The sequence below is a fragment of the Anthonomus grandis genome, chromosome 13 (genome assembly GCF_022605725.1).
Source record: "Anthonomus grandis grandis chromosome 13, icAntGran1.3, whole genome shotgun sequence".
In the NCBI taxonomy this organism is placed as follows: Eukaryota; Metazoa; Arthropoda; class Insecta; order Coleoptera; family Curculionidae; genus Anthonomus; species Anthonomus grandis.
The window spans coordinates 2,514,904-2,538,281 of record NC_065558.1 but is presented as its reverse complement, the minus strand read 5'-3'; the positions used below and the strand labels follow the sequence as shown (position 1 = coordinate 2,538,281).

General features: G+C 32.8%; 2 protein-coding genes across 8 annotated transcripts; one reads left to right on the top strand and one right to left on the bottom strand.

Moving 5' to 3' along the window:
* Positions 1-9,196: 9,196 nt before the first annotated feature.
* On the bottom strand, positions 9,197-15,193 carry LOC126744283 (xaa-Pro aminopeptidase 1). Of its 6 annotated transcripts, none has more exons than XM_050451659.1 (3): positions 15,034-15,193; positions 14,124-14,463; positions 9,197-10,878 (listed from the first exon to the last, which is right to left on the bottom strand). In XM_050451659.1, exons 2-3 carry the CDS (start codon positions 14,443-14,445, stop codon positions 9,338-9,340), a joined length of 1,863 nt encoding a protein of 620 aa, XP_050307616.1. In that variant the 5' UTR covers positions 14,446-14,463; positions 15,034-15,193; the 3' UTR covers positions 9,197-9,337. The 6 variants fall into 6 exon arrangements, with proteins under 6 accessions (XP_050307616.1, XP_050307619.1, XP_050307617.1 ...); XM_050451662.1 differs by having other exon boundaries at positions 14,124-14,452; positions 15,034-15,167; XM_050451660.1 differs by lacking the exon at positions 15,034-15,193 and adding an exon at positions 14,616-14,773.
* An 833-nt stretch (positions 15,194-16,026) lies between these two features.
* On the top strand, positions 16,027-23,294 carry LOC126743993 (transmembrane protein 18). Of its 2 annotated transcripts, XR_007663034.1 has the most exons (5): positions 16,027-16,212; positions 22,462-22,579; positions 22,638-22,786; positions 22,842-23,008; positions 23,067-23,294. XR_007663034.1 is itself a non-coding variant. In XM_050451296.1 (4 exons), exons 1-4 carry the CDS (start codon positions 16,150-16,152, stop codon positions 22,950-22,952), a joined length of 441 nt encoding a protein of 146 aa, XP_050307253.1. In that variant the 5' UTR covers positions 16,027-16,149; the 3' UTR covers positions 22,953-23,294. The 2 variants fall into 2 exon arrangements, 1 of the variants encoding a protein (XP_050307253.1); XM_050451296.1 differs by having other exon boundaries at positions 22,842-23,294.
* Positions 23,295-23,378: the final 84 nt, after the last annotated feature.

Below are 23,378 nucleotides of genomic sequence, written 5' to 3'. Positions count from 1 at the left end.
GCAAAAAATTACAGTAATAAATTAATATGTGGTGCCAACTACTATATATATATTATTCTAAGTTGCAATATGGTAAAACAAAAAAAATTATCGACGAAATTTTAGGGAAAGACAAAATTAACTATACATAGATATCAAATCTAAATAAATTACAAAATTCTTTAAAGGCAATAAAAAATTAGTAATTTCATCTATCTACCTAATGTCTATATTAAAAAACATAACTATATATAGATAGGTATATGGGTATTATGCCATCTTTATGCCAAAACAACAAAAAAAACATAAAATCCTGCAATAAAACCAGGGACAAAATTCTAGTTTTATATTTTTTATAGCCTATTGATAGATGAATATGTTCAAAAATATATTTAGATTTAAAAATATAAATATTTTGGTATTTTACACACACTTTCACATTCAAGTTTTTATTAGGTTTATATCTATAAGATCCCCTATTCTACGTTTATGATGATGGTTACCCCATGATGTGATGTTATGAAAGTATCGGTACTTACTTGTAAAAAGATCGGCTTGAATCACCTTTTTATCATGATGCGGCACAAACGACACAAGTTTTTGCCATCCTAGCAATTTAAAAAAACACTAAAATGTGGCCTTTTTCCTTTTGAACCAAAAAATTAAAGAAAATACACGAATCCCGAACGTAAACAAAAAGCCGTTTGACAGATGACACTATGCGTATGGCTCAGGCGCTTAAGTTCCGGTGTTGTCGCTTCAAATTTTTTAGAAACGGTTTTAGGGATAAGAATGTTAATAATTTTGTTTTTTTTTTGCTTAAGGATATTATATTTATTCTTAAAATAGGTTAATTGTGGTATTTATATTTTTTAATTCAAATTTTCCTATAAAATACAACACAAGTAAGTTAAATTAACGTTATAATGGTTGTTAAAATATAGCAAAAAATTTCCTCCGTTGGAAATTCGCGTCGACTTGACAACAGAAAATCGGCAAATATGTTTGTAAACAACACACCCCTCTTGCCCCTGTGCACATGTTGGACTCAAATAAAGTTGTTGTTTACTAATTCTAGCCTTTCAATGTTCTAAGATTTTAAATTACATGAAGGATAAAAATACACATTAATAGAGCCAAACCACAACATTTTAATGAGTTTTAGGTTATTTTTTACATTAATAAATTATTTTGACAAACATCCTCTAATATGGGATTTGTATGGGTGTATACCAACTTATATATACGTGGTAAAACTAAAATTAAACCACAGAAGTTTTAAAAAAAAACAACAGTTAAATTAAGTAGTCCCTAAAACTAAAAAAACAAGACTTTTACTTAGAGTATTGCAAAAATATAACCAGGGGCATATCATCTACCGTTTCAGAATTTGTTTCTGAAACAGCAGGTCTAATACTACTGAGGGTTGCTTGCATCAGATCCGTTTCTTATCTCGCTTTTTTCAGACAAAGTCCAAATTGACCCCTTTATATATTTAGTATTTTGGTTAAAAGCATTAATTTGCTAGCTTTTTCATTCTCTAGCTCGCTGTGAACAAGTCCAAAAGTTGAAAATATTCGTTCAAAACTGGCAGAAGCTGAAATCGCGATTAAATGCTTGCTGCACATATCCAGGAATCTTTCTTGCAGCTTGGCCCAATCAAAGTACCTTTGAGGATCAATTAAAGTTATAGATTTCCACCATGTCATTGGAGGTGTCGTCTTAAAATTATTTCCAAACATATAGAACGAAAAAGGTTTTGACCCCGTGGCTAAAGCCATTACTATGGAAATAAACTTGTCATCTATCTTCTGCAAATATTCAAACGCTATTTGCTTTTCTGAGTTACTTAATTGATTTCCTCGAAATCTGTGGTCCAATAAATTTGCTAAATAATTTAATTGCACAATAAATTTGCTAAAATTGCAATCATTCGAGGAAAGAAATCTGTTGCATTATTTGTGATGTTTATATCATTACCATCAATTGATTCTTTGTTATCTTGACACACCTGAAGTGAAATGCCCCGATTTTCGATTTCCATTCCGGATTCCATAATATTCAATCGCATCAGTTGCAGTCTTAATAACTAACCTTTTTCCATTCGCTGCATTATACCAGGCTGCCGAAATATGCGTATTCCTAAAAGTACTTTATGACCTTAATTATGTGCTCCATTAGTCCTGGAATCTGTATATCACAAGCTAGCAAATGTAGGATGTGTGCTGAACATCCATACTGAATAATATGTGTCCCTGGGACGCTCTCTACTAGCAATGGTCTCATTTTTGTTACATTTGCTGCATTATCGATTACTAAACTTGTCACCTTTAGTATCAAACACCTTTTCAGTTAATATTATTACCTCAATAGCTAAATCTTTTAAATATTGAGCAGTATGTGGGTGGCCAGATGTGTCAACTGTTTTTAGTAAGAAAGAATCTCCATAGGCTGCCATAACGTAGCAGCAAATAATTGGTTTATTATGATTCACATTCAAGTCAAGTGACATTGACAAAATTGTACCTTTAAGAATTTCTTTGGTTTCCTCTAAGACAGTATGATGTACTTGAACCAATAAATCTCCGGGAATACACGTTTGCAGTTATGACCAATGCACAAGATTAATGTTTTAAATCTTATGGATTTTTTTTTTGCAGAAAATTTACAGAAATATTTCGTGAAACATTGAAAACACGTATATATGGAAATAATAAGAGAAAACGGAATATTTATTTACTAAAATTGTAACAAAACACAAACTAATATTTTTATTAAGAATGATAAAATAAAGTCAAATTTGTACTAAAATTCACTGGGTTCCCCAATAGCCAAGATATATTAATAAACATTAAATTTGGCAAGATTTTAATATTTTCAACACACGCATATTTCCATTTCCATGAAAATCTCCAGCGAAAATATACGTTTTTTCAACAAGATACAGTGCAATAAAGTTTAATGTCTTCATAAACAAATGACCCACAAAAGGTTAATCTTGTCAGGGGTTTAAGAATATACAGAGTAATAATTTGGTACCATCAACAAACTTATTACACTAGTAACGTAAAAATTACTTATGCTATTCGAAATTTTAATGCTAACTAGTGCTTAAATATCTTTAAATAAATAACAATTTTTAAGTTAATAATATTGTACACTAAACAATTAAGAAACTCTTGAAAGTATAATGGTCAAAGTAGGTAGTGATATCTATAAAAGTAGGTTTTTGCTATTGTTAATTAACTATAACTTTTCATTGAAATCGCCATGAAACAAACTTATGCCAGGAAGGCCCAAAGACAGTAATTTATAGCGCGTGTTTAAATTAAAAATTATATTAAATAATATTTTAATAATTATTTAATATATAATTTTCCCATTTACGAAAAACACCTTGAATTAAGTATTCAACTTACTATACAAATATTATATTATTTTGAGCCTCGATGTCGCACAACACATAGACTTTTCTAAATTGCATCAGATCAAAATTAAATTTAATCCATTATTAGGTTTTTGCCTTATAAAACCTACGAAATGTTCGAAATATATAAATGACATAGTCGTTTATCTGTTTTCTCTTACACTCCACTGAAAGTTAATTTCCGTATACGGCGGCTTTTCCTCAAATAGAACGACAGCCACGATGGAAGTTATACTAACGTTTCATAGTGGCAAAGGATATAGCGTCATCGCCAAAAGAGGAAGTAAGTTGATCGATGCACTCCTCTCTTCGTAAAAGTAATTCACATCGTAAAAAAACATCGCATGACGTAATTCCATTTTTCCATCGAGACAAGATTTACAAGTACTCGTAAACAACACAAGTTATGCTCTAATAGTAAAACGTTCTGAAGAACATAAGCAAGCGTTAAAAGAGGCAAACTTTTCCATCGAAACTTTACAACGGTTGTCAAAACTCAAAATGTAATTAGCTACCATTACGCTAGTAAGCTAGTATTTGTTATAAAATAGGCATGTGTTATACTGTTATCTCATTTATAGAATTCGGATTCATGGAATTATCATGACTATTAAAAAATATAAGTTGTTTAAGCAAAAATTTTTAATATTTTTGACTAATAAAAAAGTAATTTGAATGAAGATGAATACTTGATGATCGAAACGTTTAGCATATTCCAAAAAAAAAGTTGATCATTGAAAACGGAAACGTCACATTTTCAAATTCTATATAACTAAATCATTTTAAGGGTTTGTCAGTAAAACCTTCTAAAGAGTTTTCTACGATTTGCATTTAGCATTTTATGTGATAACGTTTATGTGATTAACAAACCTGGTAAGTGTCACAATATCCGATGGTGAGCCTCGATTTTGGGATACCCTGCATATACTTCAGAATTATCTTATGGATTGTTGCTGACGTTCATTAAAATTGGCCTAAAATGTTGAAACATTTCAAGTGATTTTCTTCAATTGTAATTGTTCCGAACGTTTTTTTTTTTTGAACGGTCGTATTCTCGAAGAACATTTCTCTCGAATCACAGTTATCTCAAACAGAATTTTTCCTGAATCACCATCTTCCGAAAAACATCCGAACTTTTAAATTAGTTGGGAATCAATAGAAATAGACGTTTTTCGTTAAATAAAATTCGTTAGGTGGAAGTACCGAATAACCCAACCGTAAATAAATGTTATTATTGAATAAAATAATATTACTCCAGAAAAATAGTAGTTCAATATGATTGTTGGGGAAAATTGCTGCGGGAGAACAGTATTCGGAAAAATTACAAATCTGGAATCGGTACTCGGAAAAACGGGCGAGAACGTATAGAAAGATTATAATTCCAAGGTGGTCAATTATATCAAAACTTAACTAAAAATAATAATCCATTTCCCTTTATTTTTAATTAAACAAGGTAATATTTTAGGTTTAGTTCTTTTCGCTCAATTATTAACATATACACTAAATGCCTTAAATGTTGAAAATAGACGTATGTAGCAAGATAATAAATCATTGTGTACTTAGGTGTGGCTACCCAAAAAATTGTTTCCTATATTATTTTTTCCCTGTGTGCCATAATATAGCAATGATTTACAATTGTACTTTTTAAGTTGACTGAATTCTATATTTGGTATGAGAATACTTGCATTTTACAGGGAGATTTGTTCAAAATTAAACTCTTTTTTTATTCGTATAGGTATTTTCACACCAAATTCGTACTTTTAATTTGTGCTACCAAATAGAAATTATATATTGTACATAATTGGTGATTATTAAGTTAGTAAAAAAAGCAACTAGGATAGCACTTTTATATATTATGTTTTAAATTAAAACGAGATGGTGTCTGCAGTGATGTATATATAATGTTTATTTTGTATAGGAGCATCGTACGAAATTTTATATATCCGACAATAATTGCAAATTGTTATTAAATCGATTTTTCAGTGTAACTTTATGCTTTATTATCAAATATGCAGTAGCAATAATTTTTTCTTATATTTCACATTCAGTCTTCGCACACGAGTCATAGGCACTAAAAGTAGGTTTTATTGAGAGCTATATTTTATAAGTTGCGAACCGAACCGTTATAGAACAATAGATAAATGTGATGAATAATAATTGTAAGTTAGCATCTATTGGCGTTTTAGCGTAGTAAGATCGATGTATTATAGTTTTTTTGTATGGAGGAACAAAAATGGATTTTAATAGCATTTATTCTTAAGAAATATTGATAATAATAAATTATTATAAGTGATATTTTTATCCATGGATGTACCAAATATTTGACCGTTACCCAGTAAAAGCTTTCAATGTTACTCTTTTATTTAAGCTAAATAATATGTACTGGAAAAAAAATAATTTTACACTATTTGTAAACCATTACTAGAAGATTGTTTCTAAAAATTCAAATGTTTATTAGTTCATGTAAGCTTATCAGATGTGTAATATAGCTACAATATACCAAAGACTTTTTTAAATTTACTTTATATTCTTTTGGACTAATATGTTAATAAAATATTATTAGAGGAAGGTTGATAGGGATTTGTAATTGCTTATTTCAATTGACCCTTGACAATCTAGTTTATTTTTAGTCTTAATTTTCTTTTTTTTTTAATAAACATCTTGTGTATTAAGAATGAGTTTTGATCTATTTCCCAAGGTTGGCATGATTTTCTTAATTAAAATAAATACCTACTCTACTAGTTGCTTGCGGTTCTTAGAACATTGAAAGGCCTTTCAGTGTTCTAAGTTGCGGTTCGTAAGATACGATGACAGGAGACTCGTAGCTATTTCAGAGAAGCTATCATATTTTAACTTCGTAATAAGTATTTGTGGATTAACACAAACGATCTTGACAAGTTGCAGAATAAGGATGCAAAACTTTTACCATCATGAAATGCATCCGTGATTATTATTACTAGTGTATTTATAGCCACCCTTGTACACATTCTACTTCTAAAACTGAACTGTTGTTTAACAACTAATTGTTCTTTGAATGCTCACAGTCTCATCTTGATAAAAAACTTACTACTAATTGTCTATAAACCATTAACTAATGAAAAAATTGTGACAATGTATACAAAATCAACAAAGCAAAAGAGAAGAGAACAAAAACTTATCAGAAAATCAGCCAAAATCAAATTGACACACATAAAAGTTCTTGCTCAAAACAGTACTTTAAATAATTCGAAGTTTTCGACAATATACATTCTACAACTTCTTCTAAATAATTTATTTTCTTTGATGCTTCTTTTTCTCACTGGAATAATATACATCTTAGGAGCCAAATAGTCGACAAATCTAAGATTTATATTCTTCTTTTTTCTTGGTATTTAAATATTAGTTTTTTTTTCGCATGGTATGTTTATGATCTACATAATTTTTTAAGTTATAATTTTTATGAGTAAATGAACAAACCTCTAAAACATATAGTGCCCTAACATCTAGTTATTCATGAGTATACAGTTTTTCAGTTAAAAATCGTTTTTTATTCATTATTTTAAGTATGTATTCTGAATATTTGACTGTTTTAAAGAGTTTTGATATAGACGACACGACTATTCCATAGCGCATAATTGACTGGACAATTTATTTACCAATGTTATAGTTTAGCTGAAAAAATATATATTGGGTGTTTCACACACTTTTCCGGATGGGTATTTATACTCAAATGTTTTTTACTGTTGCACTGAATAACCAACCCCTAGAAGTTCGATCCCATAGTTCTGAAACACCCTGTATATATGATAAAAAGTTTTGGACCCAATACTACTTCCTGTGGTACTCCTATTTTTAAATTAAGAGGGTTACTAACTACGTGTCCAACTTTTGTATACTGTTTTCTCTTATCTAGGTAGTTCTGAAAGACATCTTACAGAGAGCCTTTAATACCATACCCAAATAGTACATCCAAGAGCTAGTCATGTCATATTACATACGGATTTAACTATTTGATAATTCATCTCTTAATAGTCTTTGCTGTCTTACTTTTTTTTAGGTATAATAAACAAGATACCTCATCCCATTGTTTCTTCCAAAAATAAATTTTTAAAATTTGACATAATCAAACCTTAAATTAAAAATAAGTCAGCGACAGGTGTTTTCACCGTGTTGTAAACGGTACTGTGCCTGTTGATCTAAACAGGGAAAATAAAGTATCAAACAATATGGGATAATGGATAAAATAAAAGCTTCAGTAAGTTTTTTCTTTGTCTTATAATTATAAAAATTAATTTACTAGCATTAAGCATACGCATTCTCAAATAACTCCCCTTCAGGATATATTGCATATGTTCTCTGAACTGCAAAGAGCTATCCAAAGTCAATCCAAGAACCTTTATATCATCAAAAAAAGTAATTGATGTGTTATTCAGTTGAATTTTAATGGACGAAACAATATTTTTACGAGCATTTTTATTTGAAAACAGTACCATTTTAGTTTTGGCTGGATTAATGACTAAGTTATGCTCCTTTGAGTAGATTGAAATTGAATTAAGTTCAGTATTTAAATTATATTCAACTAAATTGTCCTTGGGATCGAAGTAGTGGAGAACCTGTATATCGTCGGCCTACTGGTGAATTTCTGATAAATTGACTGACCTTTGGTAGGTCTGACGTGTAAACAAGAAATAAAAGTTCCTTGAGAGGTACCCTTGATACTATATGTTTTGACTCACAACAGTTGGCATGTATGCGTACGATTCCACAGATATGTTTTGAAAAAAGATAAAACTATATCATTGCACCTATAATACTTCAGTTTCGTAATAAGTAAGTCACGGTCTATTTACATCAAAAGCCTTTGAGTAATCAAGAGATACCATAATAGCAGAAAGTTTCTTGTCAAGCGCTCGAACTATATTATCAGTAATATTCAAGAGTCCACTAGTTAAACTATGTCCAGTCCTAAATCCCGAAGTTTATTGTTGGATGTCAGGTAAGTAACAAACTGTATATAGACTACTCTTTCCAGAACTTTAGAAATTACAAACAATGAACTGATTGGACGTAAATCTTGTCGACTCTTAGATTAGAAACTTTAGGAATATAAATGATAGTCGACTCCCTCCATTCATTAGGGAAATAACCCGTTAACAAACATCTATTTATTATATTAGTAATAGGGTTAATGATATTAGGTAAACACATGTTTACCATTGAAAGAGTAATATTGTCCGGTCCTGCAGCATTAGATTTAATGGTGTTAGTTATCTTTTTTACCGGATATTGATCTACAAGGAAAAGTCAGAACTAATATTACTAAATTTGTTATGCAAATAAAAATTTATTTTTTCAAAGCAAATACATGAAATACACTAACGAAGAAATCATTTACTACATTTGGGTCAATTAAATTAGCTGGTTCAGAATTACCTCCAGAGGATCTAATATTAAGGTTGCTTAAACCACGCCATAGCAATTTACGAGACTTATCACTTTGATGCTCTGCTAGATAAGCAGCTTTTTCTCTTCTAATCGAGGCAAGTGCGAAATTTCGGCACTCCTTATAATAAGTCCAGGTAGCTTTGTTTTTTTCATTTAAAATATAACTAATCAAAAGATTCTTTTGGTTCTTCTAATAAGATCTTTTTGAAAAAAACAAGCTTGTTGGCATTTGCATATGATCACAGAAAGACAACTTGCTTTGTCGTTATATCTTAGCGAACATTTTCTTGTTTTTTTTTTGTAAATTATGTAATTTCTATAAAAAAATGCTAAACCTAAACAGCTTTGAAAGAAAAACATCTTCAGTTATTTGGATGAAAAAATGAATTTTATTGATATTTATGCCAATTTTTTGCAGATTTACTTTAATGACGCTGATTTAAAGAAATAAAATATATTTACATTATAACGAAAACTTAACATCACTCGATAAAAACCTCAAAAAAATTATCTGGAAATGGGTGTGCTTTGCCTCCACAGCCACTCCTTAGCTTCGACCTCTCCCGCCTTCTCCAACAACGGTCCCACTACATCCCTGCACAACTGATGGTACTTATTCAGTTGCTCTATCTCACCATCAGTTAACATTTTCACATTAATCAAATTAATAGACTTCGGCACCAACGTGATCGTATCAAAAGTTAAGAAACCCCGATTGTTGAAATTATGCGGCGTATTGGCCGGTACCACCTGCACAATATCCTCAATTCTCATTCCAAATTTGCCATCCTCGTAGTAACCGGGCTCGTTGGAGAGGAACATGTTGGCCTCCAAGCCGGGATCTTGGTGCAAAACCCTCCAGGAAATCCCCATGGGTCCTTCATGGACGTTAAGGTAATGCCCGATACCATGTCCGGTACCATGCCCATAATCTAGCCCGACGTCCCATAAGAACTCCCTTGCAAACGAGTCCAAATGATTTCCTTTAAGTTTGGTTGGGAATATGCGAGAAGCGAGCTGCAATTGGCCCTTAAGCACCCTGGTGTAACATTCTTTTTCATATTCGGTTGGGGTGCCGAAGTGCCAAGTTCTTGTCACATCAGTAGTGCCATCCCTATACTGAGCACCAGAATCGCATAAATATAAGCAATCAGTTCTTATAGGTACATCAGTGGCTTTACTGGGCTGGTAATGAATTATGGCCCCGTGGGGACCTACTGAACTAATTGTTTCGAAGCTATCCCCCATAAAATCCGCCTGTAATTTCCTTAACTCGTGTAACTTTGCTGCCCCGGATACTTCGGTAACGTTTCCGCTCGCGACATTTTTTTCCAGCCAGGAAAAGTAACAGCAAAGCGCCACCGCGTCTTTGATATGAGCATTTCTCATTCCTTGTGCTTCCGTTGGGTTTTTCACAGCTTTCATTAGCTCTATGGGGGTGGTCGAGGTCAATAATAAATGTTTCTTAGGAATGATGCTCGTCAAGGCATAACTGGAGAATTCACTGAACCAAACGAACTGATCCAAACTTGTACTGATTTCTTTAAGGGCTTCCTCGATACGCGTATACGGTTCTATAGTGAAAACACATCCAGCTTCTGACTTGAGATGTTCCTTAACCTCTTCGCTGGCTTGTCGAGGATCTATGAACAAAGTGAATGTGGCGTCAGACTTGATGATCAGGTAAGAGAAAAAGACCGGATTGTATTCAATGTCGGACCCTCGCAAATTTAAAACCCAAGCGATTTGATCGAGGGCGGTCACGACAAAGTACTTCGCCTTTTTTTCGTTCATTGCAGCGATAACTTCCAACATTTTGTCTTTGATGGTTTTTCCCGTAAAGGTTACAGGGAGAGGTTTGACTGGGTTTAAAGGGCGTTGCGGACGGTCGCTCCACAGTAATTCCACCAGGTTTTGTTTTACGGGTATCAGTTTGTGACCGATTGTTTCAAGCTCTTGTTGTAGCGGTGAGAATTTTTCGTGGGTGAAGAGTGTCGGGTCTACGCCGACTTTGGAACCGTTAGGTAAGGTTTTTATTAGCCATTGATCTGCAAAAAAGGAAATAGAATATTTATATTTATGTAGGTAATAGAGAAAGGATTACAAAGTCAATAAATATACTGTAGAAAATTATTTTCATTGAAATTTTAAGATTCAAGCATCCCTTTACTACACAATTGAATGTCATTATTGAATCTTCTTCATAACTACCGTAAACCGGGGTAACTTTGGTACAGTTTTTCATGTTTTTATTCAATTATACCATATTTTACGAAATTAACACCCTTATACTTGTTAATTATAAAACTTCAAAGCATTTACCAACTATAACTTACAAAAAACAACTTCTGTTTATTGTTTAGGCTAAGATATTGGACTTGAAAGTGTTTTAAAGTTACCCGGATTTTGGGGTAACTGTGGTACACAAATATTTTCTTTGATTATTTTGCCTGCTAAAAGCTACGTCCTAAAGATAGACGTTGCATAGAATTTACAATTTATTAAAAAAAAGAAGGAAATACGTAGTTTATTAGATATTTGATGTATGCAAAAGATGTAAAAGCAGAAAAAAAAACAATAAAATTTTAAAAATGAGGCCTATTTTATAATTTATTGTTTCAAAACATTAATTATACAAGATAAGTAAATATATAAGCTTAGGTTTTACTAAAAAAAAAAACTTTAACATTTTTATAGAAGATCCTTTATCTCAGGAACATCAAAAACTTCTCGATTTCCTCTGCGTATCGGTTTATCTATGGACTTTAGTATCTCGTCATTACGATAATAGATTTCATCTTTACGACTTGGCCATTTCCACTGCTTTCCATATGATTCCATTACGTTTATGATGGCCCCATTTTTAAGAACCTTTGTAATTTGCCCAGGGTAGTATTTGCCATCAAATATAACCAACACGTAATTCCCGACCATTTTATTAATTTCAGAACAGGCAGTTTCTTTGCCCGTTTCTTCCTCTGCCTTAGAATCCTCTGAGAGTTCAGAACAAAAAGGGCTGTCATTGCTTTCTGCGTATATTAGGGTCACAACGCTCTCATCAGTACTTGAATTCACCTAATTATTCTTTTGCCTTTTTAGCTTTTGTTTCTGCTTGTTTGCTTGCGTGATCAATGGCAAATTATCGGAGTCTGAACTATCAGAAGCTATTTCTGGAATATTAATACTATTGGGAGCTTTGGAGCTTGGAGGGTTGAGGCTGAGAATAGTTAATAGGTACGGGAGAGACCGGGTTTTGTATGTCGGAGACTGTTATTCCTTTCCCAGGAGGTACTTGGAGTTTCTTCTTTCTTCGAATCCGTGATGTCGTTGCTTGTTCACGCTTTTCATTGAAATGTGCAAGAAAACTTTGTCCCACAACCGTTTTAATTAAAGGATCGTCTGCAACAACATTACCGCACAACCTACTTAACACAACTTTCCTATTTAAAGGGTAAATGCCGCATTTTTTAAATCCTGCTTTGAGACTCTCAACACCGCGTTCTTCTAATTTTGACATAAGTGTCTTTAATAGTCCAGGAAAAGTGTCCTTCGGTATTCTATTAAAGCGGCTTCCTCCTGCGGTATTTTTCCAGGCATTAAGAATTTGCCGCCAGTTACTTTTCATTGGGCGAAAATAGGCAACATCCAAAGGCTGAAGGAGACGAGTGCTATTAGGAGGCAATGCAATGAACCTAATATTATTCAATTCGCACAATCTGATGACTTCCTGATTAAGGTGGGAGCTAAGGTTGTCCCCAAACAATATTTTACGACCCTCCTGTCGTTTTAATAAGGGTAGCATTAAGTTTACAAACCAATCTTCAAATATTTGGAAATCAAACCACCCACTGCTAGTACTATTGTAACGAGTATTTAAGGGGCCACCTTCTGTCCAAGTTGACCAAAGCCTTGTAGTTGACATACACGGGAGCAACCTGTCCAGCAGCATTTCCACAAATCATAAGGGAAGTACAGGCTTTTGAAGAATTTCGAATTCTTTCCGGGTATTTGGTCCCTTTCTCGGCCTGGATCGTCAACGAGATTTGTCTCGTCATAATTGTAAATATTAGTTGGGGGTACTCCTTGCAGCTCAGTTTGTAGATTATCAAAATATTCATTGATAATTGCGTCACTAATAGCCGCTCGAGCGCGACTAATATTTTGAGAAAACCGTTGACCGAGTTCAGGCCTACGTTTTAAAAATAAGCTTATCCAATCGGGTCCTGGATAGTTATCCTTAAAACATTGCACTTTTCTGCCTCGCTTTTCTAAATAAGACTTGACAATGGTTTTTAAGGCCTCACATGTCACCGGAAACCCAAAATTTGATAAAGCAATTAGGTGTCCAGAAAATGACTCTTCTTCCTGGTCTGTAAAAACCCTTGGTTTAATAAGTAGGAAATGAAAAACTGTGCAGGTCTCAAAGGCCTTTGAAAAGTCAGACAAAATGTAGATCTTTTCCTGACATAAAGACAGGGCAAATTTTTGTTTGTTCCCAGATATCAGGAAAAGTGCCTGTCTGTAGTGACAAATTAAAAAGTATACACAGCAGTACAGTGAAAGCGCAAACACAATCACATAGGAGAATATAAGGAACATTGTCAATCAGGAACCTACAGTATCCTTATTTTTTTAGTTTTTTTTTTAAGATAATACATCTACATGATTTAATTCATGAATATGAATATTTTCAAAAGCCAATTTGAGCCAAAATGAGATCAGCAGATGTAGTGGAGCTATTAAAGAAATTTGCAAAATCATTAACAATCTGCAGGGGAGTAGACAAACAATTGTTAATGCACTTCAAAATAATTTAGATATTCTAGTTGTGTTGAATACATTTCCAAAATTCCTATAAGTTTTTGCTCTAAATGATACCTACAAAAATAGGAGGATGATAAGCATCCTCCAAGACCATATCAGTACAAGGATATTATCTTGTAAATTACAAATATTGAATTGCATAACAATAGCATGCAGTACAGTGCATGCAGTGCCACCTTCATATTATACTATACATACATAAAATATATCTAGAATTTTTTCAAAAAGTATTCAGTATAGGAGGTTTTTGCATTTAAAAAAGAGGAAGATTGCGGTATTGGCATAACAGTTGTCAGAATTATAGAGAAAATAATTTTACTAAAAAAATTATGTTTCTGACCATCATAGATCAGAATAGAAATAAAAAGATCCCCTTTTTCCACTTGATTCCAGTTAGTTTTAATTACATCTAATTAACTTGATTGTACCAAATAAACTCATAAGGCACTTTTTAAATTTGAACTCTTACCAGTTTTTAGAGTATTCGGGTCTCCCTCTTTCATCAAAGTCCAATTATCATCCATTTCCTCCCGAGCTTGCAACCAATACCGTCCGTCAGTCCACATACAAGCTTGTTTATCAGTAACAATAGCTGTTCCAGCTGACCCATTGAATCCGGAAATAAATGCTCTGTATTTATCACAATCTGCCAAATATTCTCCGTTGTGAGCGTCCGCAGATGGTATGATATAAGCGGCTATTGGTTCGGAGACAAAGTTTTGATTCTGCATGGAGCTTCTCAGCTGTTTCAGTAAGTTGGTGGTGCTTTTTGGGGCCGTCATCTTGCTCATTGGTTATCTGGAAACGTACTAATGATGCTGGTTATTTGTAAATCCGATTTAATAACGTTATCTTATCTATTAAAAGAGGTATTATTGTGATTGATTATGAGGTTTATGGTTATTAAAAAAAATTGTACCTTAAAAAGGTTTTAATAGTTTATCAGTTAATAATTACCTGCCTTATATTTTAACGTTGGCTAATTATTTATTCTCATATCATTCGTTTTTGAGCGTTGTCTTGCTAAATAAAAAATGTATTGAAATGTAAATAAATCAAACTCTAACTAGACAGCAGGGTTGACCAACTACTTGTAGCGGCATTGCCAATATGTGAGCAATCTTTCAGAATATAAGAAATTTACAGATCAGCGAAGAAAAGTGTAAAAAAGGGCGATTGTTGTGAGGAAATCGGTATAATTTAAAGAAATAATCGTTTAAATATAAATAATGAATTTCTATGTGTTGACAATGGTGGCAGTGTTTAATAGATTTAAGCATATAGAACCACGGTATTGCTACCACAAATCTTGTTGTCATTGTCAATAGCTTTTTTTGGATACATCGTAACTAATTATATTTTTTATAAAGAATGCATACCAGAAAGGTGCAGAATTCAACATTGGTCACCACTAGAATGTGTCACCAAAACATGGCGCCCCACGAAATATTAGCATCACCTAGCCAATAGTCGTTGATATATGTCCCATTTTTTTCCTCTAAGAATCAGCTGTTATAAAAATGACAGTGACAGTTTGGTAGGGTTGCCAACATAGAAAAAAAATTCAAGACACATAATAATTGATATTGTTACCGTATTATTGAATAAAATATATTTATGACAAGAATATTCTGTTGAATTCTATCATTATTATCCTGAGGAAAGCTATCGGGACCAGTTGACCAACGCTCATCCTTACTCTTAAGCATGTTTGTAGAAAGCACATTGAACCGCTGTGTTGCCAATATTATTAAAATATTTTTGCACACCGCGGCGGAATTTCTAGGATAATAATCATAAACCGATTCCAAGCGGTCTATCGGTAATTACCGTTCCTAAATGGTATTAACCAAACACGTCAAAGCGGTTATAGTAATTATAACCGCTTGAGATACGTGACGTCACCAATTATCCCTTTATACGTCATCAATTTGAAACAGTAATGACCAGTCCGGAGCTGTTTTCTAAACGTCAAAGATTTTGAAATAAGTGCGGGAAAAAATAAAAACATACAACAAATTATTTCCTTTTAAAAAATGACACATTTATTATGACTAATAAGTTTTCTTTTTTGATATTTATGTTTAACAACTAATTACATATAATATTACTGGCGTCTGGGGTATTATTTAAAAGCAAACAAAATTATGATAGTGACAGCTGACTAGCTGACAGCTGGTTATGTTATAAAGGGACTGTTTAAGATGAACCAAGGGCTTGGAATTGGTTATGATTTTTGAATAACGTGCTATCTATCCAACCTTTGTCACGAAGAAATGGTTGTGAACTAAATAACATAATATATTGGTAGATCTGGTAAATAACGAACCACACTCTTTTCAATTATTAGAACTGTCAATCAGATGTCAAATGAAACGTCAAAACAATCGAACTGAAAAGTTTACAAATATAATTTTTTGCAAATAGTCTTTTGGTTTCGATTTCGTTTGACTGATAAAAAGTGAATTTTTTAAATATAAATTGTACGGTCTACAATGAGCGATACCGACTTCATAGATATAAGCAAATTAGAAGGTTTTTTATCGTTTTTAGGCACTGTAAGTATCGAAAATTTGATTGTGAAATAAGGATAAATTTATAAAAAATTGTTCAATAATATCATAGAAAACCGGTTCTAAATCTTCTGTCTATTTTTAGCTAATTTCAAGTTTATAAGTCAGGCATTAACAAAAATATGCAAAGGCTCCTGAAGATACTGAAATATTACAGCATATGCCTGATATAAAGCCAAACAGATTAAATCTAAAAATACCTTAAAATCATCCATTAAGAACGTAAACATGTTTAAATATTTATGCACTTTGGATTGTCACCAGAGTGATCCATTGAACTTTTACCTATTATGCGAATTTTTCCTTTTTTTTAGTTTTGCTAGATTTTTTTTATATATCCTACTTTTCCCAGGCTATGTTTCAGTTAACTAAAATATATATTGATTTCTAACTTTCCACAATAAAAAGTCTAATAACTTTGCTGAACGAATTGATTCATTAACATGAAAAATAAATCAAATTTAACTATCAAACATCAGTTCTTGTTAATCTTGCACTTGATCAGTTAACCTGTTTTTATGTCCTGAAAACTTGTTTTTGTAAGGTTCAAAATTACATCAACACCTTGTTCAAAGCAACTGAGTTCATTTTAGCCAGTAATTTCCTATTACTTTTAAGTCATGATGACCTTCTATTTTTTCCAGATTGTCGAAGTTTTCTTTTGACTTTTAATTAATTTTCGGAAGTATACAAAAATGAAATAATGACCGTAACTACTGCTGGAAGTTAAGGAAATTTTATGAAAATTTTTATTTTTTTCATTTAAATTGTATTTGGAAAGTTTGGTGCTATGCACCTTGGTCGAATTTTGATAATATTAACAGGAGTATCCATAGTCTTGGATTTATCACTAGAAACGGTGCAAATGGAAATCTTACACCTTACAGTTTCAAATTGCTTTAGTGCACTTTGGCTCATTTCTTGCTTGAGTATACTACTGTAATTTGGTCTCCTTAATTATTATGATTGTCATAATTTTTTTTTTTTATCCATTTAACGGGAAACCCCCATTACAAAAAAAAAATAAATTATAAAATACAGTTATGTCAATAATTAATAATCCTTACTTAAACTATTAAGAGTTAAAGTACTTAACTAAAAAAAAAGAGATTAAAGTAAATAAACAAAAAAACAAATATCTTTGTATTAACTAATAGATTAGGAACATAAATTCTCACTTCTTTTACCCATTAAACAACATATTAATTAAAAATATTAATTGAACAATACTAAGTATTCAAAATATAATTTGACCCTACCATCATTATTTATTTTGGAAACTGCATGTTTAATATTCAAAAATAAGAACAGTTTTCCAATCCGACATCACAGTTATCCTACCAGACAGATTAATAATATTTTCCTTCCTATTCCTCATTTTACATCTATCAAAGATTCATTTATATATCGCGGTTTAATGATTTATAATCACATTAGTGTGGAATTAAGAAGTGTTCAGTCTTTGCGCCAGTTTCGTTGTAAACTGAAGTCATATTTGCTTCTAAAAGCCTTTTATTCGATTGAAGACTTTTTTAGGGCTGAGGATGTTGTGTAGTAGATGCTAAGCTTTTAATCTATTAATTTTAATTTTGAACATACCTTTATGTGTCCCTTTATCTCTGCTACCTTTGTCTACATGCATATATTTTGTTTTATAAAGATTTTGTTTGTAACATTTTTCTCTTGCATTTTTTTTTTTAGGCATTTTATATGTTGTATAATTTTTTTATATTTGTTTTGTAAAATCTGATTTGATTGTATTTATTTTCTGAAGCTTTGTCAATAAAATTCGTGTACATGTACCAAATTTTCGACAATACTAACTAAAACTACTAAAGAAAAAAAAATTTTTCATTAAACTACCCTTAAAAGACCCATATGAATTGTCAAAAACATCTAGCCTCTCCTCCCGATCCAAAAAATCTAAAGATCTCACCAAAAACGAGTTTTTACCATAATTGGTTCTATGGAACCCAATATGAAATAAATTATTTTGTCTAAGTGTTCTCTGAGGAATAGAAAATTTAACTTGGGAAAGTAAATCCGGACAGGATATAATACCATTCAACAACTTATAGATAAAACAGATGTCAAACATTGTTCTTCTTTTATCCAAAGACAAAACTTTAACATAATTCAATATTTGGGAATAATCATGATTAGCAATAAGATCCAAATTAAACATGTAGTTATAATATCTTAAAAATTTGTTTTGCACACTCTCCAGTAATGACTTATAGACATTATACTGGGGAGTCCAGATAATTGAGCCATACTCAAGCTGTGATCGTACCAATCCCACATATACAGATTTGACAGCTTGCAATGATAACCCCTCACAATTTCTAAGTGTAAAACCCAACATTCTATTAGCTTTTACTACTATTTGGTCTATATGATTGCAAAAGTTTAATTTCGTGTCAAACAGTATTCCTAAATCATAATTAATGCATTTTTTTTTTTAATGGTAAACACAAGCACAAGAGGAAAGTCCTATGTCACTCTTGGAGTGGTGCTTGCGCGAATATAATTGTGGGCATTTATCTTGAATCGCTATAGGTTGTATAAGGTGGAAGCCTGTTCCACAAAGAAGATGTTCTCCAGATAAATGAGTCCCGATACAGCGACGTCCTTGGGGTAGGCAGGTGGACTGGATGTTGATGAGCCGCAACTGCTAGACGCGTCCTTCTTGCCGGAACAGCCCTGGGTGGAATCAGGCCTGCCAGCTCAGAGGAGCACTTACCGTGATAATAACGGTAGAATAAACAGAGATTGGCCACCTTTCTCCTGTGCTCCAGACTGGTTTGTCGATAAGACGAATAGCTTTCTTCTGTATAGAATCCAGCAGGTTTATACTGTGCTTGGGTGCAGAGCTGCAGACATGCGAGCAATACTCGAGGGAAGAGCGTATTTGAGCCTTATGTTCTGGTGTATACAGTTTTTTCGTTTTGAAAAGTACTCCGAGTTTTTTGGAAGCCGGCCTGGCGAACTCGGCAACGTGGTCATGCCAGGTCACACTGTTGGTGACCTCGACTCCTAGAAGATGTAAAGATGATTTCATTGGCAATGTTTTCCCTGCCATAACCAGCTCCGGGCCACCAAGGTTAGTCTTCATCGTAAATACTGCAGCCTGCGTTTTTTTAGCGTTAAAATTGACCAAATTGTTATCGCCCCACTTCAAGATTGCTCTAATATCGTTGTTGGTTGAAGCTACTTGTTGCTGCCTAAGATTCTGAGAACTTGCGGCTGTCGTTGGTTTGGCGGACTTAAATGTGGAAATAATCCGCAAAGCTGTAGATTGGATTGACAGTAGTTACTAGCAAATCGTTGATATATACCAAGAAAAGGGTGGGGGATAGAATGCATCCTTGAGGGACTCCAGCGTTAATGTTAAATTTGTCGGAGAGGTATCCATCGACGACTACTTGGATTGTTCGTTGTTCAAGAAAACTTTTGATCCAATTCAATAATGAGTTTTGTATGCCGATTGAGGCGAGCTTGGTTAGTAGTCCCTCATGCCACACTCTGTCAAATGCCTTGGAAATGTCAAGAGCGACTGAGCGGGACTCGCCGTGCTTCCAGATATCTTAACAGTTGTTGGTTGACTGCTTTCTCCATAATCTTCGATATTACTGGAACTAGTGCAATCGGGCGGTAATTGGAGGGCATCGTCTTCTTACCTTTTTTGGGTACAGCTTGCACTCGAGCAGTTTTCCAGCTTGTTGGAAATTGGCCCTGCTTATACGATGCCGTGAACAGTCTACTTAAGGAAGGAGTCAGTTCGTCTGCACAACGTTTTAGTATTAGGGCTGGAATTCCATCGGGTCCAGAAGCTTTGTTGGTGTCTACGCTTTTAAAAATTTTATTTATAATTCGTTGGGGAAACAAAATTTCACCCTTGGCAAATATGACGGTGTTTTGCCTTGCGAGTGCAGAGTAGAATTGGACGCGATTTACCCAGTAAGTTGGCTTTTTCCCTTGCTGTTACCGCGATAGAACCATCATCTGCTGTTAGGGGTGGCAAGGCCGACTTAGCAAATCCTTGACTAACGGCTTTCGATACCGACCAGAAAGATCTTGTTCCATTTGGGCAGTTTAGCAGTTTGTTTTTGATCCTGTTGTTGTGACTCTCTTTGCATTCATCAATAATTCGCTTGCAGCTATTTCTGGAGGTTAAAAAGTTCCTCCGATTTTCGGTGGAAGGATGTTGACGCCATTTGCGATATGCTGCGTTTTTAGTGTTTACTGCCTTTTTGCAATTCAGGTTGAACAATTGCTTGGAATAAAAAAATTAATTTAAAAATAACTTTGCAAACATAACTTAAAATAGGACCAATAAGAGCCAAGAAATAATCTCAACTATCTAGAAGAAAATTGATATTTTCCAGGTTTCCAGGCAGTTAAATCTTATTGGAAATGGAAAGACTCTCACAATAGTAAAAACTGCAAAAAAACGGGAACATAAATATTTCTTTAAAATTATTTCCTTACAGGGATTAAAGGGAACAAAAGCGAAAGTTTACGAAGCTTATTCAGAGATTTATTGGCATTTTACTCAAATATTGTAAATTTTAATTATTTTCTTGCTTCTTCATTTTCTCTTTTAGTTTCCTTGTTATTATTTTTATTTTTTTCAATCACCTTACTAGAATTTTCTTTCCAAAGACAACCCTGACAATAGACAGCAAGGTCTAGGCAAAAATGTTCATACATTCAGAGTCACTTAGATAAAGATGGATGAATAAAGAAAGAAAACTGGATTCAACTGCCTGGAAAAAATTATTTTTTTATTCCAGGCAGTTGAATCGAGTTTAAAAAAAAATTCATTCACGGGTTCAGATGACAAAAAACAAGTTAAAGATAATTACCATTTTCTAAAAGAAAAACATAATTTCTTCTATGCTATTAAATTTTCAGAAGTCATTAAATCAACAGAAAGATCTTGTTCCATTTGGGCAGTTTGTTTTTGATCCTCTTTGCATTCATCAATAATTCGCTTGCAGCTATTTCTGGAGGCAAAAAAGTTCCTCCGATTTTCGATGGAAGGATGTTGACGCCATTTGGCTATACAAAGAAGATTCTTAAGTTTCCTTGCTTATAAAGCTAAAATTCATTTTATTCAATTATTACATTGACTATAATAGATAGATAGATAATTTATTGTTCAAGAACTACAACATATATAATTCATATTAACAAAGCCTAAAAGACATACCTACAATATTAAGTTCTATAAGATATACAATAAAACAGTAACATTTTATAGAACTCACAAGGATAGCAACATTTAACAATGACAGAAATATTTTACTAATAAAATTTTTGGTCAGATTACAGAACCTTAAAAGCCTAAGAGAGACTAGATGCTACTCAAGATTAAACAAAAAATATTCATCAACAGAATAAAATGCATGGTGAATTAAAAGGTTTTTGCACTTATGTTGAAACATTTTCAAACACTCAATGGCAAGTGGTTATACATTTTAATGCCCATATAAATAATGAAGTCCTTTATGTAACTAAAGTGAGGAATAGCCAAACAGAAATCATGTTCCTGATGTGTTTGGTAAGTTCTGGGATTTGTGAAATTAGAAACGTGTGAACAATGTACCCTGTTTCCAAAACAAAAAGAGTTTGTAAGGTGAGGATTTTTTTTTCAATTAGTATGTGGATGTAGGAGACACCGAGCAGCTTTTTTTTGTAGAACAAAAGAGGATTGAAAAAGATATTGGGTACAGAAACGCCAGAACGGAATATAATATCTTAAATGTGATTCCACCAAGGCAAAATAACTAGTCCGTGCAATAATGGGACCAAATTCCCTTGTTCCCTTTACTGCAAAAGAACTTGGTAACTTCTCTTACTATATGTTACTTCCATGCTAACTGTATCCAGTTTAATATCCCTAGACTTGGAATCAGACAGCATCATTCTGATGCTTTAACATTTTAAAAGATCTTGAATGGCTTATATCATTGTCCTACTATTGTGGAAACAATGCCTGTTAACCGTGACAAAGAACGGTTAATTACCCTATATGTTGTTTACCTTTTCAGTCAGCCAACACTCATTAGGACTCAGTTATTCTATTTTGAGATTTTATCTTGATATATTTTTTTTGATTCTAGTATTATTTGTGTAAATTAGCTCTGCTGTATACTGAATGAACTAAAAATTAATCAAAATACCGATAAAATAAAAGAAACCTGTTACAGACAATTTGTTTAATTTCAGATTGACTGGAGGGACCCATGGCTCATCGGTCTCTTTGCATTTCATCTCTCCGTCTTCATGATGGCAATTTTAACTAGAAATTATGGAAATTTCCAGGCTGTACTGTTTTTTATCCTTCGTAAGATCACCTTGTAAATTCTAGCAAACAAAGTTTACCTTAAATTAATGATTTTTAGTGCTCTTAGTGTACTTTTCCGAAAACATTAACACCTTAGCATCAACGAACTGGCACATATTTTCTAGACAACAATACTTTGATAGCAATGGTCTGTTCATATCAGTGGTGTTTTCTATGCCTATTTTAATTAATTGCATGTTGATGGTGGTAAGAATGTTAAATAATTGGAAATTTTAATAAGTTCATGTGATTTTTTTACAAGGGCAACTGGCTGTATCAGTCCACACAACTGATGGCAACCTTGAAACAGGCGCAGCTTAAAGAGAGACTGAAGAAGGAAAAAATCAACAGGGAAAAATCTAAAAACGACTAGCAATAGCTAATACGATTCTGCTTTGAGACTTGACTTGTTACCATATTAATTTTAAGGTTGTTATAGTGTGTAAGGCTTGTAATTGCTTTTTGTTATAAAATTGCATTATTTTAGTTTATAATATTGTTGGTTACCAGCTTTAAATTAGTGCCAACAAGGATATGCCTTCTATACATCACATGCCTCTATTTGTATATACTGTTTGCTGATTTAGTAAGTTAAAGGGTAAAGATAGATTTTATTGTGATATTTGTACTTTTTCTTATTGCTTAATGCTAATACTAGTTTGTTTTATGTATATTAATATAGGACTGGTGTTTAAATATAAACAAGTGATGATTATATTGTTTTTTAACCAAATAGGCAAGTTTAAGTTTTTGACAACCAATCCACCCATAAGAGGAATTTGATTTTCTGAAAAAAAAT

Bases quoted from the DNA above. Each gene is read 5' to 3' on its own strand.
- LOC126743993 (XM_050451296.1), top strand. From the start codon at position 16,150: ATGAGCGATACCGACTTCATAGATATAAGCAAATTAGAAGGTTTTTTA. The intron at 22,580-22,637 runs GTAAGATCACCT...AATGATTTTTAG, and splicing joins TGTACTGTTTTTTATCCTTC to TGCTCTTAGTGTACTTTTCC. The intron at 22,787-22,841 runs GTAAGAATGTTA...TTTTTTTACAAG, and splicing joins TTAATTGCATGTTGATGGTG to GGCAACTGGCTGTATCAGTC.
- LOC126744283 (XM_050451659.1), bottom strand. From the start codon at position 14,445: ATGAGCAAGATGACGGCCCCAAAAAGCACCACCAACTTACTGAAACAG. The intron at 10,879-14,123 runs GTAAGAGTTCAA...CCTTTTTTGCAG, and splicing joins CCCGAATACTCTAAAAACTG to ATCAATGGCTAATAAAAACC.